Below are 22,206 nucleotides of genomic sequence, written 5' to 3' on the forward strand. Positions count from 1 at the left end.
AAAGTGCAACAGTGACAGTTTTCTGTCAAGTGTGTATAAATTGTCTTATAAAATATGTGTTATGAAACACTGGAAACCTTGCAGCATCCTGTGACTCATTTAGGTTATTGCAGGTGTCCTCAGTTGATCAGAAAATTGCTAGTATGACGGCTGGGTGCAGTGGCTCACGCCTGTAATCCCAGGACTTTGGGGGGGCTGAGGTGGGTGGATCACCTGAGGTCAGGAGTTCGAGACTAGCCTGGCCAACATGGTGAAACCCCCTCCATTTCTACTAAAAATACGTGGTGGTGGGTGCCTGTAGTCCCAGCTACTCGGGAGGCTGAGGCGGGAGAATCACTTAAACCTGGGAGATGGAAGTTGCAGTGAGCCGAGATCACACCATTGCACTCCAGCCTGGGTGACGAGAGCGAAACTCTGTCTCAAAATAAAAAAGAAAGAAGGCTGGGCGTGGTGGCTCACACCTGTAATCCTAACACTTTGGGAGGCCTAAAGGGGCGGGTTGCCTGAGCTCTGGAGTTTGAAACCAAACTGGGCAACACGGTAAAACCCTGTCTGTACTAAAATACAAAAAAAAAAAAAAAAAAAAGTTAGCTGGGTGTGGGGGCGGGTGCCTGTAATCCCAGCTACTTGGGAGGTGAGGCAGGGGAATCTCCTGAACCCGAGAGCTGGAAGTTGCGGTAAGCCAAAATTGTGCCATTGCACTCCAGTCTGGGCAACAGAGTGAGACTCTGTCTCAAAAAAAAAAAAAAAAAAAAAAAAAGAAAGAAAAAAAATTGCTAGTATGATGTGGTCATGATGAGAATCCAGTATATGTTATTGATTATTTGGTGTGATGAGGTGAGAATAGACTGTGGATGCTTATCACTTTTACCTTCAACCTCTCTGGGGTTGGGGGTCGGGGAAGGTCCTTTTCCAGGCTGTCTTCTGACGTTTTCTCTTAGCTGGAGGGTTGCTGGCAGGGTCACTGACTGGTCTGTCTTATGTGTCAGTCAGCCATAATTAGAGAATACACTATTTTTATGATGAGGCTTCTGCCTTCACACATAGATGAAAGAAAAATCCAGAGGTGCACTAGATGTGAGTTTTCTTCTCCATTTTTCAGCTATGTCAGTTTTCTTCTAGCTGTGATTTGATTATGTTATCAAAATTAATATTTATTGTTTCCCTTGGGAAACTTTGGGGGAGGTGGAAAGGATTAAGAATCTGGTGGAAGGGGAAGTAAATTTGGAAGAAAAAATGAAAATCATCCCAGTGATTCTTTACTCTTCAGTGGTAAAATGATTAAATCAAAATCTTAGCATTTCTGAGGTCAGATTTTCACTCTTGCTTTTCTTCTCAAATGTTCCTTGGCTAATACCCTGAGTTTATTCAAAGCAGACTGAATAGTATATGACTATTTTTACTAGATTTTTAAAAAATCTAGTAAAATCCAGCTTTAAAATCTAGCTTTTCTTTTTCTGAGAAGAGAGGGGAAACTTTAGTTACACATTTATTTACTTTTTGGCATTTAATGAAAGATTCCCAGTTAAAACATAACCAAGAAATCTGCTATAATTCTGACCCAACACCAACGAATGAAATTTGGTTTCTGGAATTTTTAGCATGTCAGTTACCTCTTCTGCCCACAAGATGGCACTAGATTTCATCTTAATAATAATACTGGTACCAATATGGAAACTTTCCTTAGGATGCTCCAACCCTAAACACACACACGTGCACACATATTTACCTGTACAACATCTTAGAATGGGACAGACATCAAAAAAGGGAAATGATAACTATAAAAATAATAATTATTTTTTCTTGAAGAATTCCCCTTAGTATAGAAGAGAAAGCAAGCATATGTAACTTAAAATCAAGGGAGTTAGTTGCATTCAATATTATCTGCTAGAAATTCTTTAAGTTAGTACTGTTTAATAGGGGAAACAATTCAGGACATGGGCCTAGGCAAAAATTTTATGACTAAGACTTCAAAAGCTCAGGCAACAAAAAACAAAAATAGATAATTGGGACTATATTAAACCCAAAAGCTTGTGCACAGCAAAGGAAACAATCAACGGAGTGAAGAGACAACCCGTAGAATGGGAGAAGATATTAGCAAATTATTCATCTGACAAGGGACTAGCGCAGAATATACAAAGAACTCGAATAACTCAATGGCAAAAACACAAATAATTTGATTTAAAATTGGGCAAAGGAACTGAATAGACATTTCTCAAAAGAAGACATAAAAATGGCCAGCAAGCATATGAAAAAATGCTTAGCATCACTAATCCTCAGGGAAATGCTAATGAAAATCACAATGAGCTATTTCACCTTAGTTAGAATGGCTATTATCAAAAAGATGAAAAATAGTAATTGTTGGTGAGGATGTGGAGAAAAAGGAACTCCTATACACATTCTCTCATAATTTTTTCCTTGAGAGTTATTACTCATCATTTTAAATCTTATGGCTATTTATAGCTATTGGAAGTGTAAATTAGTACAGCCATTGTGGAAAACAGCACGGAGGTCTCAAAAAAACCCTAAAAATAGAACTACTGTGTGATCCAGGAATGCCACTACCAGGTATTTCCTCAAAGGAAAGGAGATCTGTATATCAAAGGGATATCTGCAATCCCATGTTTATGGCAACACTGTTCACAAAGGCGAAGACCAGGAATCAACCTGAGTGTCCATCAGTGGATGAACGAATTAAGAAAATGTGGTGTGTTTACCTGATGGAACACTATTCAGCCATAAAAAAGAATCAAATTCTATCTTTTGTGGCAACATGGATGAGCCTGGATGACATTATGTTAAGTGAAGTAAGTCAGCACAAGAAAATAAATACTGCATGTTCTCACATATATGTGGGAGTGAAAAAAAAAATGGAGCCCATGGAAATAGACAGTAGAATTGTGGTTGTTAGGGGTGGGAAAGGCTTGAGGGGAGGGGAGGTTGGAGAGAGGTTAGTTAATGGATACCAAATTACAGCTAGGTAGGAGGAATGAGTTCTGGTATTCTGCAACTTTGTAGGGTGAATACAGTTAACTATAATTTATTGTATATTTTCAAAAAGCCGGAAGAGAGGATATTGAATGTTCACAACACAAAGAAATGATCAATACCCAAAGTGATACATATGCTAATTACCCTGACTTGATCATTATATGTTGTAAACAAGTACCAAAGTATCAGTCTGTACCCCATAAATATGTATAATTTTTATGGGTCAACAAAAAGACGAAGAGAAACAAATTCTAATACTGTTAAATGGCACACTGTTCAGGGAGAAACATCTGATAAGTGGTAAATGGAACAGCGATGCTGTCCTTTCATGGAGTTACCAACTTCTTGAACACCTTTTGCACGATTTTTCCCTTTGTATAACAAGCTTAGAGAATTTCTCTGAAACATATTCAAGAGTCCTCCAAGCTGACCTTTAATATTTGTGCCTGCAGCTCTTTCACAAATTTGGTATTAAATATGAATAATTACGTTCTCTTGTAACCTTGTCCTTGAGAATTACTGCTGATTATTTTTAATCTTATGGGTATTTATAGCTATGGTGACTTAGTGATGGAAACCTCAAATTTGATTTTTTTTCCTCCTGGAATTTCTTCATGGCTGGCTACCAAATAAGGAGGATTAATACTTAAAAAGTAAGACAGTAATAATCTAGGATAATAATTTTAAGACAATACTTTGTGATTGTGTAGTATTTTTCTTGGAATTTGCAAGAGAAAAAAGCATGGTCGCAGTGGGTCTTTTTATTTTGTGAGTACTCTATATTGATTGCTGCTTCTGTTTATGTTTATTTTTAACTGAAGTTGTGTTTTGTGGACACGTTATTACAAGACAAAAGCATTAAAGCCTCCAAATGTTGGTATGTCGCTAAAGCAGTGGCATTCTAACTTTGCTTCAGAAGTGCCCACAGCCTGCCAAAACCATCCACCTCACAGGTATGTGAGTGAGTAGAAGGGTGGATGGGAGCGAGCATATAACCTCACCTGGATTCTTTAGAGAATACACTGCTTTTCATCTGCAAATGGAAGCCTCCCACTGAGGCAGTATTAGCTTTGTTAGTGAAATGTTCATATTGCCAGCAAAAATACTAGGATAGGTTTTACTCAAACCTGTGCTTGAACTATAGCTGCTATGACCAGGCATTTTTAGAACCATTATTCTAGTGAGTACAAAGAAAATCTGAGCATGGGCCACAGGCATTTTAACAATTCAGCTTTAGTTTTCCTAAATGTTTAGCTGGCACAGACTCAACCTTTCCCTGCTTCAAAGGGACAAGGATGTTTATGATAAAGAATGTTGACTGGGCATGGTGGCTCACACCTGTAATCCCAGCACTTTGGGAGGCCAAGGCGGGCGGATCACCTGAGGTTAGGAGTTCGAGACCAGCCTGGCCAACATGGGGAAACCCCATCTCTATTAAAAGTACAAAAATTAGATGGGCATGGTGGTGGGCACCTGTAATCCCAGCTACTCAGGAGGCTGAGGCAGAAGAATTGGTTGAACCCAGGAGGCGAGGTTGCAGTGAGCTGAGATCTCGCAACTGCACTCCAGCCTGGGCGACAAGAGCAAGACTCTGTCTCAACAACAACAACAACAACAAAGAATATTTTCTTTTTGGTTACAACATAAAGCGTGCTTTTTAAGTGGAAGTATTCAGGTGCTTTTGGAAGCTCGGAAGCACTCTGAATGTTAGGCGTTGTTAAAATGCAGCCTTTTATCTTTACGGCTCACTTGTGGCTTTCCACTGTTCCATGTTGATTTCCTGATCTGTACTTAGCATTTATTGTCCCATCATTTGTTCCAAATAACTTGTCAGTCAAATCTTGTGGCTTGGTTCTTGGCTTTTCTTCTGCTATTGACAGGAGGGCTCCTCTTGCTGTAAAAGTTCTCAGCATTTGTTTCTATCGTGTTATAGCAATCAGGTGGCTAGATGAACATTTATAAATGACTTTAGTCTAAACTGTTTCCTTTCTATGGTTAAGAATATTTTTTTCTTTGTCCACCTCTTTCCCCTAACTACCACCACCTAGTCTAGTCAATTCTTTACCTCAACTGCTCTGCCCAGGTCAAGTCTTTCAAAAGGAATGACTCGGGGCCAGGTGCAGTGACTCACGCCTGTCATCCCCAGCACTTTGGGAGGCCCAGGCGGGTGGATTGCTTGAGCCTGGGAGTTCAAGACCAGCCTGGGCAACAAGGTGAAATCCCATTTGTACAAAAATATACCAAAATTAGCTGGGAATGGTGGTGCATGCCTGTAGGACCAGCTACTCAGAAGGCTGAGGCAGAGAAATTGCTTGATCCAGGGGAGGTCAAGGCTGCGGTGGACTCAGATTGCACCACTGCACTCCAGCCTGGACAACAGAGTGAAATCTTGTCTTAAAAAAAACAAGCATGACTCAGCAGATGGAGGAGCCTTCCATTTGGTCTTTCCTTTCTGTTTAGTTTGTCTCCCAAATCTCCCCTATCCTGCTGTGTATTCCTCAGCAACTCACTTCAAGCACCAGCCTGATCCTGCAGATGGACCCTGCGTAACTTTCTCCGTCAACAAACGCTTGAGGATCTGCTCTGTCCCCAATACTAGGGGTGATGATAAAATATATATGCAGTCTCTGCACTCATGTCTCTCACAGAGAAAGTATTCATTCAGCAAAGTTTGCTAAGTACCTGTAATGTGCAAGGCACTGTGCCAGTCTGAAGTCACGGAGACTGTCATGGTCTCTGCCCATAGGGCACTTACCTTATATTGAGGGAGGGGGCAGAACTTAAGCTAATAATTAAATACTTGTTTGCTTTCTATAATATTAGCTGCTGTGGGGAAAAAGTCACATGACAGTGATTAGTGCAGAGATGTAACCTGGTCTAAGGTGATCACAGAAGGCTTCCTAATGGAGTTGAAAACCAGCCTGGGTAACACAGTGAAACCCTGTCTCTAGTAAAATACAAAAAAAAAAAAAAAAAAAAAAATTAGCCAGGTATGGCAGTGTGTGCCTGTAATCCCAGCTACTCAGGAGGTTGAGGCAGGAGGATTGCTTAAACCCGGGAGGTGGAGGTTGTGGTGTGCCTAGACTGTGCCATTGCACTCCAGCCTGGGCGACAGAGCAAGACTCCATCTCCAAAAGAAGAAGTAACATTTAGATTGAGACTCGATACGGGAATTTACCAAATACAGAACATGAAGAAAGAGAATAGGCTGAGAGCACATGTGGAAGAAACTTGGTTTCTTCCAGGAATTGAAAAAAGTTCAGTGTGGTTTGAACAGGGCTCAGCACACTGCCCTATGGACCCAATCCCGCCTCTACCTGCTTTGTACAGCCATGAGCTCAGAATGGGTTTTACACTTTTAAATGCTTGGAAAAAATCAAAGAGGAAGAAGAATACATCATTGTACCTGACATGATATGAAACTGATATGAAATTTCAATATCCATAAAGATCGTTTTACTGGGACACATTCATCTTTGTGTTAACCGTGCCTGCTTTCTCTCACATCGGTGGAATCAGGCAGTTGTTACAGAGACTGTGCAGCTCACGGAGCCTAAAATGGGGCATTTTGCAGAAGGAGTGTGCTGACCCCTCTTCTAGACCATGACGAGTGAGAGGAGAAAAGGGCAAGATGAGGCTGGAGCAGAAAGAAGAACTCAGACTCAGGTTTGCAGGGACTTACAGAATGTGTTATAATTTTAATCTATAACTTAAGAATCATGAGATGCCTTCGAAGGATTTTAAGCAGGGGAATGACGGTTAGGCATATTAAAAATGCATCTGGCTGCTGTGAGGTAGACTTGGGGGGCCAAATGTGGATGCAGGAAGATGGACACAAGGCATTGTAGCAGGCTAGGCATGACATGGTGATGGCCGTGCAGATGAAGAGGAAAAAAAACCCAAAAACCATTTATTTAGCATTTATTATGTCCCAAGCCCTGTGGTAAGTACTTTTTATACTTCTTTGCACTGAATTTTTCATAGAAGTCCTGTGAAATAGTAATAATTGGTTCTTTTCCATTTTTGTCAGTAAAGATACTGAGACTTCAAGACCTTCAGTTACTTTCTCAAAATTCATATGGCTGTGGTAGAAATGGGATTCAGATCCAAGTTTGCTAACTCCATAACCTGGAATATAAATTTCTCTACTACAAGAAAAATATATAGCACAGAATTTACCTGATATTTTGTGCTTGGTGGATATGTGGGGTAACAGAAAAGACAATATCAAGAAAAGTATTCAGATTTCTAGTATGAATAACTGGATACCTGTCTTTGCCTACCAACTTTCTAATCCGTTTCATCTCATAGCAGTTCGTTCATTAAAGTTCTTTAAAGTATAACTTCCAAAAAGGTAAGTTATAGGTCTCTAGCAAATATGAAATGGGCATATGTCAAAGATTTTTATTAAACTCATTAATCATTGAGGAACCAGGTAAAACCAATTCAAATGAGAATTTGAAGAGTGAGGTATTTATGGGCAAATTAATAGAGGAATGCAGGATTCGATTGCTGGGTTAAAAGCAAACCTGGTTGAGGTCTAATATGGCAATAAACCATTTGGGATTGTCTTTTTCTCCAGACAGAAGTTATTTGCATCATCACCAGACAAAATCTACAAGTTAACCTCTGCTCTCACCTAGTTATAAAAATAACTCAGTCAATAGAAAAACAATCAATCAAAGGTTAAGCTCAGCTCTGCACTGAAAGAATATCCAGTAATGTCATTTACCTCCTTCCAAGGTGTTAATGATTTTCCTGATAGTTTATAAAGTTTTCCCTGACACACCTCTTTCCTCTGGCAATATTGCTTTCTCTTCCATATGAACCTATAGATCTTGGTCTATCCCTACCGTATTACAGCTAGATAATAAGAGTCAGCATTTGTAGAATGCCTAGAGTACAAACTGCTTTTAATTTACATTTTCTGTTTTATTCACCACCACCACAACCATGTGAAATATCGTTGCTCACTTTAGCAGGTGAAGAAACAGGCTCAGGGTAGTTGCTTACTGGTTTGAGGTCCATAGCTTGTTATATTATGAGAACCAGGACTCATTTAAATCCAGGGCCATTTCAATTTAATTTAATTAATTTATTTATGTATTTATTTGAGACAGAGTCTCGCTCTGTTGCCCAGGCTGGAGTGCAGTGGTGCGATCTCAGCTCACTGCAATGTCCATCTCCCAGGTTCAAGTGATTCTTCTGTCTCAGCCTCCCGAGTAGCTGGGATTACAGGTGTGTGCCACCATGCCTGACTAATTTTTGTGGTTTTAGTAGAGATGGGCTTTTGCCATGTTGAACAGACTGGTCTCAAACTCCTAGCCTCAAGTGATCTGCCCACCTCAGCCTCCCAAAGTATTGGGATTTCAGGTGTGAGCCACCACGCTCAGCCTTAATTTTATTTTTAACTATCTCAGACTGAATGCAGATAACTCTTTTTTCCCAGGTTATAAATTCTTCAATGATTCGTGACTTTCATATTTTCCTGTGTTTGTGTGTGTGTGTGTGTGTGTGTGTGTGTGTGTGTGTGACTATACCCAACACATAAGTTCTGAATCATTATTTATTACTTAAATCCCGAGAAGTAAGAAACCAAAATAAGAAATCGATTCTGCAATATATTTTGCAGTTAGGGTCTGACCATTTTTGTTTTGATTGCTGTGCGCCAAAGACATGGCTATGAAGATAATGGAAAACCATGAAATATCAGTTTTCCCTTTTTGCATCCAACAGATTTCCAGCACAAGATAACCGTGCAGGCCTCTCCCAACTTGGACAAACGGCGGAGCCTGAACAGCAGCAGTTCCAGTCCCCCGAGCAGTCCTACAATGATGCCCCGGCTCCGAGCCATACAGTGTAAGCTTTCTGCACTGCCGCGGGGGCTCCTGTGTTGATTTCTTTCCTTTGACTTGACTTGGATTCAAATTGAGCAGATGTGTTTTCATAGCAGGTTGTAAATGAGCGTGGGACATTTCATAGGTGCCACGACTATTAGAGAAACAAAGTTTGAGCATAGGTTCCTTAGTCTAATTTCTACTCACAACAAATGAATTTTAGATGCTAGGCAGTTGGTGATGCGACCTGGCCCTGGAGTAGAAAGTGAAACACCACATCTCGAGACATTTTGTTAAATACTTGCATGCAGCGTTAGCATAGCCTGATTATATCACCAGCCATTTGTGTCAGGATACTTTGAAAAATGAAATCAGGACTTCAGGATTATTTCCATTTCTTTCTTTGTTTTGTGAGGGGAAAAAATTGTTGCCTTTCAGGATTCCACTTTAATTCACTTTAGGTTTGACCAACCTAATACTTAAAAATTCCTGGTAGTATTTTGGTTTTAGAACAGGCATTCATCCTGGAGGGGAGAGTACAGACAGCTGATGTGCCTGGCACCTTTGCATTGTGAGAGTTTCAGTGAGGCTATGAATCAGAGTTTAGTGGATGAAATAAAATCACTAAGTTTTTTCAAAGGTGAGTCCAAATAAACCCCTGAAAGTAGGCTAAGCAAAAGAAGAATGTGATTAATGCGTGTGTCTGTAAGTAATGTGGTAATTAGCCTAAGTTTGTGTTAAACCATGCATTTAGATCCTCTCTTTTCTCCACCAGACTTAATTCCCTGCTGTTTACCCATCCTTATTTGGAGAAAAAAAAAATCCAAAAGAAAATTTTGTCTAATGAGGCTTGCGTGGAATCTCTCTCTTTTTTTTTTTTTCCTCTTTTGATAATGAAAACCTTGGCACTGGCAGAGATTTCTTTTGCAAGTTCCTGGACACCAGGATCCCCACAGAGAAACAGGATCTAAATGAGGCTGTAGTTTTAGAACTTAAAGGACCGTCATTTATTATAACTGATTTGTTTCTCTGAGAATGCATTCTGCATAAAGCCATACCTCAAACCTTGCCTTTGCCTAGGCAAAGGCCTAATTAACGGAGGCAGAAAGGGCTCCCAGGCTGTTCTCCCAGCTCCACAAAGGGACGAGCAGATGGGACACCGTGCCAACCCCGCTTTTGCGTGGCCACTCCTCTGCCCTCTTTCCTGTGTCTTCACCTGCTCTGGGGAAAACCACCTCACAGAAGCTAGGAAGTGGTACTGGGCAGGCCAGGATGGGCCCAAGATGTGTATCAGTTAAAGCAAATAATTTGGGATTTCAAATGAATTCCAATCCTCTACAGTTGAAATGCAGCCAGCTTAGGGAGGTGCATCCTTGGTGCTCCTTCTCAGAAGTCACATGGTGGAAAGGTTCTAATCCAGCCTTCCACACAGGACCAGCTCTGTGTGTGGCAGCCGTTGGCTCAAGTTCTCCAGCCCGGATGCTGCTCGTCTTCACTGGGACTGTCTTCGTGTCTGTGCACACCCCCATTCAATTCTGACAGCCTCATCGAGTGGACCCTTTTATGATCCCCAGATAAGGGACATAGAAGTTACCATTAAACTGGCCCAAGTTGGTAGCTACTAAGTGGTGAAGCTGGATTCAGACACATCTTCTGAGTGTAGAGTTCACCATCCATTTCCGGCCTCTTAGTACAGGAAAAGTTCAATCAATATGGAAACAAAAGAGAAACAAGAGGAGCAAATCAAGAGGGGAAGGAAAATAGGAAGTGGGAGGAAGGTGAGGAGGCTAAAACTGAGAGTGTGGATAGCTCTGGGAGTGTAGATCAGTCAGTCAGTCCTATAGCTGAGATGAACTCCGGTCTAATAACCCCCAGCTGAAAGCTTTTCCGGTTCTGCTGCCTTCACTTAAATGAAAACTGCTCATCTGTTTATCGCTCATTCTACTGTAAAACTATTTTAATAAAAAGAATGAACAACTGATTCAAGATTGTTACACACACACATATACATTTAGGCATGCATCCACGTTTTTTTTTTTCTTTGAGATGGAGTCTCACTCTGTCACCCAGGCTGGAGTGGTGCCATCTCGGCTCACTGCAACCTCTGCCTCCCGGGTTCAAGCAATTCTCCTGCCTCAGCCTCCCGAGTAGCTGGGATTACAGGTGCCTGCCACCACGCGCAGCTAATTTTTGTACTTTTAGTAGAGACAGGGTTTCACCACCTTGGCCAGGCTGGTCTTGAACTCCTGACCTCGTGATCCACCTGCCTTGGCCTCCTGAGGTGCTGGGATTACAGGCGTGAGCCACCGTGCCTGGCCTAAGCACATTTATATGCACAGACACTTGTATATACACACATATATGTATATTTTAAAATTTGGAAAATATAGAAACACACATAAGTAACCAAACATCATCCACAATGTGTCTAATTTTACAAAGTGATATAAAGGAGATAAATTTCCCTCTACATAGCAATCCTCTCTATTAAATTTAAACACTTTAGTAAGTTTGGTATCTGTGTTTAGTAATTTCTCCTCTGTGTATGTATGTGTGTATATACAGGCATCCATAAACACATAATTTTTAATGAAAATGGATTATAGGTAATATTAAATATAATATAAACATTATATATCATTATCTGTACCTCATTTTTATTATAGTCACAGAGTATTCCACTGTATATCAAAATATTTCAAACTGTTTTTAGAACATCTAGTATGTTTCAGATATTTTTCCCCTAAGTGTGTGGTAATAACAGCAATTTTCCCCAGTGATTTACAAATCACTTTTTTTTTTTTTTTGAAACGGAGCCTGGCACTGCGCCTGGGCTGGAGTGCAATGGCGTGATCTCAGCTCACTGCAACCTCCGCCGCCCGGGTTCAAGCAATTCTCCTGCCTCAGCCTCCTGAGTAGCTGGGATTACAGGTGCCCGCCACCACGCCCAGCTAATTTTTTGTATTTGTAGTAGAGATGGGGTTTCACCATGTTTGCCAGGCTGGTCTTGAAGTCCTGACCTTGTGATTCGCCCGCCTTGGCCTCCCAAACTGCTGGGATTACAAGCATGAGCCACGGCGCCCGACTGCAAATCGCTTTCAAGTGCACTTAAATTAGAGGGGTGGTATGTAAGTGTTTAGTAAAATGTGGATATTAAAAATGAATATACATCATCCTGTGAGGTAGTGAAAAAAGCAAGACATGGAAAACTGTTAAATATTTTCAAGTTTTAAAAGACAACTGTAACCAAAGTGTTGTCATGACTGAGCAAAATTGTGAAGACCAAAAAATAAATAAATTGTGATGACCAATGAAAAATTAGTTGAAATTACAATTTAAAAATATATGATGTTTGTGTCTCTAGTTCCAAACTTTAGCTGATTTGGTTAAAAAATTAGAGTACTAAGTTCATTTTAAGTTACATGTTTAGTTTGGTGTCCCCTCCCCCAATTACAATGAAATCCTAATTGTTGCAAAATGCTAAATAAATAGATTAAAAAGTAATCAAATCTTTGCTGCTAATTTATCTCAAATTTGTATCTTTTCTGTTAACTTACTCCACTTTTCTTGATGTTTTTTATGATCAGAGAAAGAAACTTACCAGAGATTGTGTGAAATAAATAATTTTCTCATTGTTTTCATGTTTTGAGTAAGGTAGTTTCACAACTGATATGATTCATTTAGCTTTTTTAACAGAGCCAATATTGGTTAATATGATCGTTGTGGTTAATATTGTTAATAATATTCTTTTTAGTGACTTCAGATGAAAGCAATAAAACTTGGGGCAGGAACACAGTCTTTCGACAAGAAGAATTTGAGGACGTAAAAAGGAATTTTAAGAAAAAAGGTTGTACCTGGGGACCAAATTCCATTCAAGTGAAAGAAAGAGCAGATTGCAAAGAAAGGTGGGTGTGTGGTATCTGGTGGTATTCATCGTATAATGTGACAAATCCATTCCTGTGTTAATATCACATCAGCCAGACTTTCAAAAAGCAAGTAAATTAATACAGAGATTTACAAATATCAACTTAATTTTCTAGGATGAATTTATCATGCCACATTAACTAGTATTTAGTTAAGCAGTTAGAATATTTCTGAGATTTTTTTTCCTGTCTCACTTTCAGGTATTATTTGTACTTTGTCAGCCCTTCAAAACTGAGTACAAATGTGTTCTCTTTGCTACCTTAAAAATATTGTTGGCCTGTATCCACCAAAACCTAATTGGTGTGCTGTGTGCTTCTGTCTTACGAAAAGAAACATTTTTCTCTTGTAGGATAAGACCTCTCTCCGATGGCAACAGTCCTTGGTCAACTATCTTAATAAAAAATCAGAAACCCATGCCCTTGGCTTCATTGTTTGTGGACCAGCCAGGTAAATGTGTTTCAGGAGGTAGGATTTGCTTGAGCCGTCCTTGGCATCTGATTGCGCTGAAGCTTTGCTTTTATAGTCTTATGTGGTCATTAAAGTAGCAGAGGGGAGATTAGCAAGTAATGGCATTTCTTACAGCTTTACTTAAATTCAGAAGTTATTTTCCATCAAGTCTTTATGGCAGGAAGTAATTAGGCTTCACGTGGTTTTGGGAATTTGTAACTACTCTTCCTTACCAGAAATGTTATCATAATTAATTATGTAAAACCAAATTAATTTAGTATAGGAAATATTAGATGTAAAAATATAGACCCCCCCCCCCGAAAGTTCTGCTGAGATTAAGGGGTATCCCTCCTTGCTATAGTGCCACCTGTTGACATGATGAAATTCAATGAAGCACATTAACTATGAAAAACTCACAAAAACTAGCCGGCATGATGGTGCTTGCTTGTAATCCCAGCTACTCAGGAGGCTGAGGCAGGAGAATCATTTGCACCTGGGAGCCAGAGTTGGCAGTGAGCCTAGATTGCACCACTGCACACCAGCCTGGGCAACAGAGTGAATGAGATTCCATCTCTAAATAAATAAATAAATAAATAAATAAATAAATAAGAAAAACAACTGCTTGGAGAGTTTTACATTGGAATTTCTATTTAATTTAAATGAATCATAATGATTTACTTTAGATATTCAATATTTGTGTTCAATATTCAGGTTTAAAAGATTGAAGAGATGGAAATCATTGAAAAACTTAAGCACGATTACTAACACAGAAAATAAAATTGGTGTTTATACTTGATCATTTAGGAAGACTCTTTAGTACTTTGATCAAAGTAAGGATGCTTTAGCAAGACACAATGTAAATTTCTTGAATTCGTTATTGGTACTGTGCTCAATTTCACAAGCACCTTTGCACTCACTGCCTAGGTTCAGCTTCTCCTTCTGAAGGTTCTCCTTTATGAAGGAAAAGGGAGCTTGGGTCAGCAACGTCGGGGAGTGGAAGGAGTAGGAATGGAGGAAAAAGAGGGCACCCCAAACAAAAGCTACCACAGGGAAGAGCACAGGGTTCTTTGGAGAAAGAAAGCTGGCATCTCAAATTGTTTAGATCAGCAGTCCCCAACCTTTATGGCACCAGAGACCAGTTTCGTGGAAGACAGTTTTTCCATGGACCAATGGGGTGGGGATGGTTTCAGGATGATTCAAGCGCATTACATTTATTGTGCACTGTATTTCTATTATTATTACATTGTAATTCATAATTAAATAATTCTACCACTCTCCATAATGTAGAATCAGTGGAAGGCCTGAGCTTGTTTTCCTGCAACTAGATGGTCCTATCTGGGAGTGATGGGAGATGGCGACAGATCTTCAGACGCTAGATTCCCATAAGGAGCAACCTAGATCCCTCGTATGTGCCGTTCACAGTGGGGTTCACGCCCTGTGAGGATCTAATGCCACTGCTGAACTGACATGGGGTGGAGCTAAGGTGGTCATGTGAGCAATAGGCATTGGCTGTCAATACAGAAGAAGCTTCACTCGCTCACCTGCTGCTCACTACCTGCTGTGCTGTCTGGTTCCTAACAGGCCATGGTATCAGTCCATGGCCTGGGGTTCAGGGACCCCTGGTCTAGATCATCAGGCACGTTTAGATATACTAGGATGTAATGTTGGAAAAAATTACAGATGTTATTTGGAAATCAGATTAATGAGTTTGTTGTTTAATTAGGCACTGTTAATCACATACGTGATAAGAATGTTGGCTTCCTCTTAAGCGGGTATAATTTGTAACCTTTGGGATTGTGTAACCTCTTGGGAGAATCTTCTATTTTAATGGTCCCCAAACTTCAGTAAAGTCTTGCTGAAACACAGACCGCTGGACTCCATTCTCCAGAATTTCTGATTCCATAGTCTGGGGTGGGCCAATGATTTACATTTCTACAAATTCCCAGGGGATGCAGATGCTGCCAGTCCAGGCCACACACTTTGAGAACCGCCGATCTGCTACAGAACCGTTAGTTTACACGCAGGAAAGCTGTAGATAATGGAGCCTGACACATGTATTTAGGTGAAGTGAGGAAAAGAGCACATTTGGTGACATATTTAGTGATTACGTGCCTATGGTTGTGCATTTTTGTGTTTTGATGACTGTTTCTACGATAGTGTCTAATATTGATAATGATGAAGAAGAGCTTCCCGAAGCACAGGAAACAGGAGATGGCTAGCTTGCTGGTTCATCTGCAGGGAACCTTAAGTTGTAGGGCCCTGGAGACTTGTTCCGTGGAGCCCTCCTAGATAAATCATTTGCAAAAATGAAAAGGGCTGCCTGTGTTTTGATTTAAAATATGTATTTATTATATTTTAGCTTTACTTTACAATCTTGTTTAAATGACTTTTACAGTAAAATGATACTACAGTGTGTGTACTTATACCTTAATTTAGGGTCCTGTGAAGAGCCAAAACTTTCCCCTGATGGATTAGAACACAGAAAACCGAAGCAAATAAAATTGCCCAGTCAGGCCTACATTGATCTACCTCTTGGGAAAGATGCTCAGAGAGAGAATCCTGCAGAAGCCAAAAGCTGGGAAGAGGCAGCCTCTGCGAATGCTGCCACAGTCTCCACTGAGGTGACTCCTATGAATAATCTGAGTAGATCCCCCCAGAGAAAGAAAACGGAGTCGGCTCTGTACGGGTGCACCGTCCTGCTGGCATCAGTGGCTCTGGGACTGGACCTCAGAGAGCTTCATAAAGCACAGGCTGCTGAAGAACCATTGCCCAAGGAAGAGAAGAAGAAACGAGAGGGAATCTTCCAGCGGGCTTCCAAGTCCCGCAGAAGCGCCAGTCCTCCCACAAGGCTGCCGCCCACTGGTAGGGAGGCCAGCAGCCCACTGTCCCTGCCACGGACAAGTGCCCTGGGCATCCTCTCCACGCCGTCTCTCTCCACAAAGTGCCTGCTGCAGATAGACAGTGAAGATCCCCTGACGGGCGGTACACCTGTCACTTGTGACTCTGAGATGCTCACTCCGGATTTTTCTCCCACTGCTCCAGGAAGTGGTCGTGAGCCAGCCCTCATGCCAAGACTTGACACTGCTTGTAGTGTATCAGGAAACTTGCCCTCTTCCTTCCTAGAGCAGACATGTGGGAATGTACCTTACTGGGCTTCTTCAAAAGATAGACCATCACATCACAGACGGACCATGTCTGATGGGAATCCGACCCCAAGTAGGTTGCATGAATTAGGTAAAAGCATAAAACACTGCTGTAGAGATGAGTATGTGAAACAGCATGGATTTATGATTTTTATCTTTTCCTGGGGATGACATTTAATAATTTGTTTTTACTGTTCATGTAGATCTTAGAGTCTTACCCTTCTCTTATTTGATTTTAATTTAACTGTGATTGGGATTCTGGGAAAAGTGTAATTGAAGTTCAGTAACTGAAACCTATAATAGCATATCAAAGCAGAAAGAACACGTGGAGAATAAGCACCCAGCCCCCTTGCATTACGAAAAAGACAAGCCAGCTGCCCCAGTTAGAACCACGGGTGAGTGGGAGGGCTGGAACTGAAACTGGCCTCTCGCCTCCCACAGGCCTTGTCTGCTCCACTGCTGCACACATCATCGCTCAGTTTCTGTTGGAACTGCGTGTAGCAGGTGTATCAGCTTGCTAGGGCTGCCATAACAGAGTACCACAGCCTGGGGGGATGTTCAGCAGAAACTCATTGTCCAACAGTTCTGCAGGCTGGAAGTCATATCAAGGTGTCTACAAGGTTGGTTCCTTCTGAGCTCAGCCTGGCTTCTTGACTTCTAGACAGTCATCTTCTCCCTGTGTTCTCACACAGTCTTCACTCTGAGTGCATCTGTGTCCTAATCTCTTCTTAGGACATCAGTCACACTGGATTAAGGTCCACCCTAATGACCTCATTTTACCTTAATCACCTCTGTACAGACCCTATTCCACATACAGTCACATCTGAGGGACTAAGGGTTAGGACTTCTGCTTAGGAATTTTGTGGGGACACAGTTCACCTCATGACAGCAAGTATTACCCTGTTGATGTATGTTACACCAGACAGTTCCATGAGGTGTATATCCAGATATGGAAGCTCTGAAAGAAAAGAAAATCACATTTTTAAATAGTTTTTTTAGTCTATCCAACAACAGGGGCTTGGGCAGAAGGCAACCAGTGGTATTTCCACAGCACTTTATAGATGTTAAAGCCCTTGGACGTAAATTGTCTCTTAGTTTTTATGGCAACTCTATTTTATGCAAGAGAATTCAAGCTTATGGAAAATTAATGTTATTCAAGATTGCACAATTAGGAAGTAGTGGTGTCAGAATTTAAACCTGGGATCTTTCTGCTGTATCACAGTGTCTCACTCCTCCTCAATGCACTGTTTTTTCCATTCCTAAAATTCAGTGAGGATTGACGTGACTGGATCATACCATCATGTGCTAGAACGTACTCAGCTTTGAGATTTCTGGGGTTAAGTGGCACTTAAATACGACATTTGAGGAGATAATATGGGTACTTTGGAAGAATGTGGGATTTTGAGTCATAGGACAAAGGTTCAAGTTCTAGTTGTACCATTTGGTAAGTTTGTGATGCTGGGAAAATTATGTAGACTGCTTTCTTGTTTGAATATCTTAAAAAACATTGTAGTGCCATGGTTAATGGTATGGAAGCTATCTGGGCTCAGATCTCTGCTCTGCCACTTATATGCTGAGTGAATTTGGGCAAATCACTTAAACATTTTGTGCCTCAGTTTCTTCATCTATAAAATGGGGACAATAGCAACAATGTATATATCTAATACTATACTTACCTAATCTCTACAATTGAGATTGTGGTAAAAGTCAAATGGCACACTAAGTGCTCTGTAGAGCTTGAGTATTATTTATTTTGTAGGTGAACATAATTACAATAACCTTATATACTTGTCATGAATATTAAGTGAGGTAATATATACAAAAAATGTTTTTTAAATTTTAAAATGCTATGCTAGCATTGGTTATAAAGCTATATTAAGACAAACTGCTTCCATTCTTTTTATTGTTCTCTTCTTTTTAAATATTACATCTGGATATTATGTTTGCCATATTATTGTTCATCACCTTTAGATAAATTGGTTTATTATCTTTCTGTAGGTCGGTAAGTATTGGTAATTTATAATTGCACAAGGAAAAATTCTAGCACAGTAATCCCATATGAAAGCGTATTTTTCTCTAACTTATAAGCCAATAATTATTTGCTAAAGTGGTAATGACATTAGTCAGTTCTTCAGTACAAACAAGAAAAGAGGCAACATGTAAAAGTCCAACCACTTTTCCATTTTCATCAGTTTTGTCAAATCATAATCTACAGTGAAGTTTAATCATGTTGACGATCAAGTTTCTTTCTAACTGCATACTGTCTTGGCTTTCTCAACCAGCTGGTGCAGCTATTATCTCAATCACTGGAGCCTCTGCACTGCCACTGTGCCCCTCACCTGCTCCTCACAGTCACCTGCCAAGGGAGGTCTCACCCAAGAAGCACAGCACTGTCCATATCGTGCCTCAGCCTCGCCCTGCCTCCCTGAGAAGCCGCTCAGATCCGCCTCAGGCTCACCCACAGGCAGCAGTGTCTCAGCTGGCACAGGCTGCCTGTGTAGTGGGTCGCCCAGGACCACATCCCACCCAGTTCCTTGCTACCAAGGAGAGGACTAAATCCCATGTGCCTTCATTACTGGATGCTGACGTGGAAGGTCAGAGCAGGGACTACACTGTGCCTCTGTGCAGAATGAGGAGCAAAACCAGCCGGCCATCTATATATGAACTGGAGAAAGAATTCCTGTCTTAAATTAAGTGCCTTACTGTTGTTTAAGCATTTTTTTTAAGGTGAACAAATGAACACAATGTATCTACCTTTGAACTGTTTCATGCTGCTGTGTTTTCAAAAGCTGTGGCCATGTTACTAAATTAGTAAGGTATATCCAACTTCTCAAAAAATGTATATGATTGCTGTTAGCCATGTCGATTGTTTTTCCTCTGGATTCTTTTCTTATAACTTGGAATATACAAAAGTGTAAAACAAGAGATGTGCACCAGTGAAAACTATGCTGGGTGGAATTACCTTCAGCACAATGTTAATGTTTTTGTTCTCATTTGTGTCTTTGTCCATTTGTACACAACAGAAATTGTAATGAGCTTCACTATTGTTGTTTCTTTCCTTTTTTTCTTTTTCCCTTTCTTTCCTTTTTCTTGTCTTGTTTCTTGTTTTTTTCTTTTCTTTTAGTTTCTTTTCTTAATTGTCATTTGTGCAACAAAAAGCCAAGAAAGAGCTTTAGTTTCTTGGTAAGAATAATGTGATATTAGTAAGTAAAGGTTTTTAAAAGTCTGATGACTGGAATAGGTATAGAGTCCTGTTTAAACTACCTAACCTTGGCTGTGGGCCGACAATGCATAAATATGTCCAGTTCTCACTTACATTATGCAATGATATTTCTCCCTGAGGAAATTATATGGAATGTAACTTATAAAAGCTTTACTGAATTTGGCTGAGACCACATGGTGTGCCCCTGAGCGAGGCTGATCTTTCCATTTTTCCTATAGAAAACATTTTTCCTTCATCCGTAGCCATTTATTTGACATTCAGAAGTGGAAAGCTTTTTCATTCTCCAGTAGGACTTTTAAAAATTGTTACAGATACCTAGCTCTTCACAGATATCATGTATTGTAAACAGTCGTGTGTTTTAATTTTATTTTTCTCTATTAAATGCATAATTATCCTAATAATCCCAAAGACACTGACAACTCAAGGAATAGCAGTACAGTACTGTTAGAAGTTAAATATGTTGTTGTTATTTCACATTTCATTTAATTGTTGATAAATGTTAGACATCTGTTGAAATAAGCTTATATGGTGGAAATGGCAACTATATTATGAATTATTTTCAGAAATGGACCTTTGAATAGCAGATCAGGATTTAAATAATAAAATTATTTATGAATCACTTTTATGGTCATACATATATGACACAAACCTGGAGTTATTGGTGCAGAAATGGCTACCCGAGGGCTCGGTAAATTTGCCTGGGCTTCTTACGTTAAATGTATTGTGCTTCCCTTCTGCCTCTAGAATATGGCTCTTTAGAAGACGGACAATCGATATTTAAGTTTTTCCAAACAATGAAAAACTAAATTAAAAACATCGCTTGATGTTTCATTCAAACTTACACCTTGCTAAAGGTTTACTGAATAACTGATATGTCAGCAATTTAAAATAAATTCAATCATATGTGATAAAATATCACCTATAATAGAAGAAAAGGAAAATCATATTCGTTGGCAATTTTGAAGCATTGTGGTTGCTTAACAGGTATATCCAGCAGACGAGAAACAGTATGAAAGGATTGTATTAACATGGTGAGTTTTGCCCCTAGCAAAACTACGTAGCATTCTGGATTCTTGCAGTAAAGTCTCAGGTACTTAATACATTTTTTTATTTTATCATCCATTCTATGATTCGGCTTCACTTTGGGTGGTTATTGAATTATATAACAGAGATTTGGTTTTCCCAACATGTTATCATGTTTGAAACTATGATTGCTTTGTATTCAGTCCTTTTGGAGCACGTAGCTTCCAGCTCAAGGGTAGAGGAAATATATACCTAAAATGATCAATACATGAAAGAAAAAGGATAGAAACTATGTCCTCAGTTTTGCTTCTACCAAAATATCTCCTGTATGTGTGTGCATGTGTGTTTGGATGTGTGTGCATATTAGTAAATGTGTATTTGCACGTGTGTGTTGGGGAGTGTATGTGATCTGGGTGTTTATCTCTGTCATTCCTCTTTAACTTTATTTTAGTCAACTCTACATTATGATGAATTTCAAAATGAAGCTGTATTAAAATAATTGCAGTATAACAATTCAATCTCTCATGTTACTGCAGATAGTTCACTTTTGCTGCAATCTATTGTACATTTGCAATTTTCTGTGTTAGTAAACTTAGCAGAATCTGGTTATTTATTTTTGCGTAGGCTTAATGTTCACTGAAAGATAAGCCAATTACTGTTAGTAAAAAATTAAGGTGCTCCCACTGCAGAGATTTAAGGCCTGGGCCTAATGTGCTGTATTATGAAGCCTTGTGACTGAAAAATATGTTTACATATGTTGTCTATTTTTTTAATAAACTTTTATAGCTGGTCTATTTGCTCAGTAGCTTTGATCATCTGATTATTGTGACTATAGTTTGCAATGGTTTATTTTGTATTCAATAAGAAAAATTATGTTAATAAAGATTATTGTTTAATAAGCCAGGTATTAACCTGCTAAATTTATTAGATTGAAAATCACTAAATGAGTCATTCAATTAAATACATCAAAAAAGGTAGAATGAAATGTTTTATTTAAAATTTTTTTGGTTTACATATGCATTGAGAGGTTGTATTTCACGGTGAGCCTTTTGCAACTCCAGCTTTTCAGAAGACACACTTTTGCACAGTGAAACTAGGATGTGAAAAAATTCTCTGATTAATGAGACATGCTGATTTTATTGTTTAATTTTATATTTAAATCAAGAATTTCGAACACCACCTAACATGTAGAAATTCTTACTAAGTGATAAAAGCTTGAGTGAATGAGGAAAGCAGATCACAGGACTTCGTGCAGATCATAGCATTACCCCACCATATGGGAGGGAGCGAAACGTAACATGCATTGAATATCTGCTAAGTATGGGGAACCCTCCTAGATGGCTATAGAAGACACCTCCTGTAATTCTCTTTATTAAAAATTGTGAGATAAGGCCGGGCACATTGGCTCACGCCTGTAATCCCAGCACTTTGGGAGGCCGAGGCGGGTGGATCGAGAAGTCAAGAGATTGAGTCCATCCTGGCCAACATGGTGAAACCCCATCTCTCTTAAAAATGGAAAAAATTAGCCTGGCGTGATGGTGTGTGCCTGTAATCCCAGTTACTCAGGAGTCTGAGGCAGAAGAATCGCTTGAACCTGAGAAGTGGCGGTTGCAGTGGT

At 39.8% G+C, this 22,206-nt stretch overlaps 1 protein-coding gene across 1 annotated transcript in view; it reads left to right on the top strand.

The window, feature by feature from the left end:
- The window catches only part of MAP3K21 (mitogen-activated protein kinase kinase kinase 21), a 53,201-nt gene extending 33,477 nt beyond the window's left edge, over positions 1-19,724 (top strand). The window contains exons 6-10 of the mRNA XM_025396974.1: positions 8,728-8,850; positions 12,583-12,733; positions 13,102-13,199; positions 15,636-16,415; positions 18,625-19,724. Of these exons, the coding sequence (XP_025252759.1) occupies positions 8,728-8,850; positions 12,583-12,733; positions 13,102-13,199; positions 15,636-16,415; positions 18,625-19,031 (1,559 nt within the window). The 3' untranslated portion in view covers positions 19,032-19,724. The remainder of the gene's footprint in view (positions 1-8,727; positions 8,851-12,582; positions 12,734-13,101; positions 13,200-15,635; positions 16,416-18,624) is intronic.
- Positions 19,725-22,206: the final 2,482 nt, after the last annotated feature.

Source organism: Theropithecus gelada, chromosome 1, assembly GCF_003255815.1.
Source record: "Theropithecus gelada isolate Dixy chromosome 1, Tgel_1.0, whole genome shotgun sequence".
NCBI classification, from domain to species: Eukaryota; Metazoa; Chordata; class Mammalia; order Primates; family Cercopithecidae; genus Theropithecus; species Theropithecus gelada.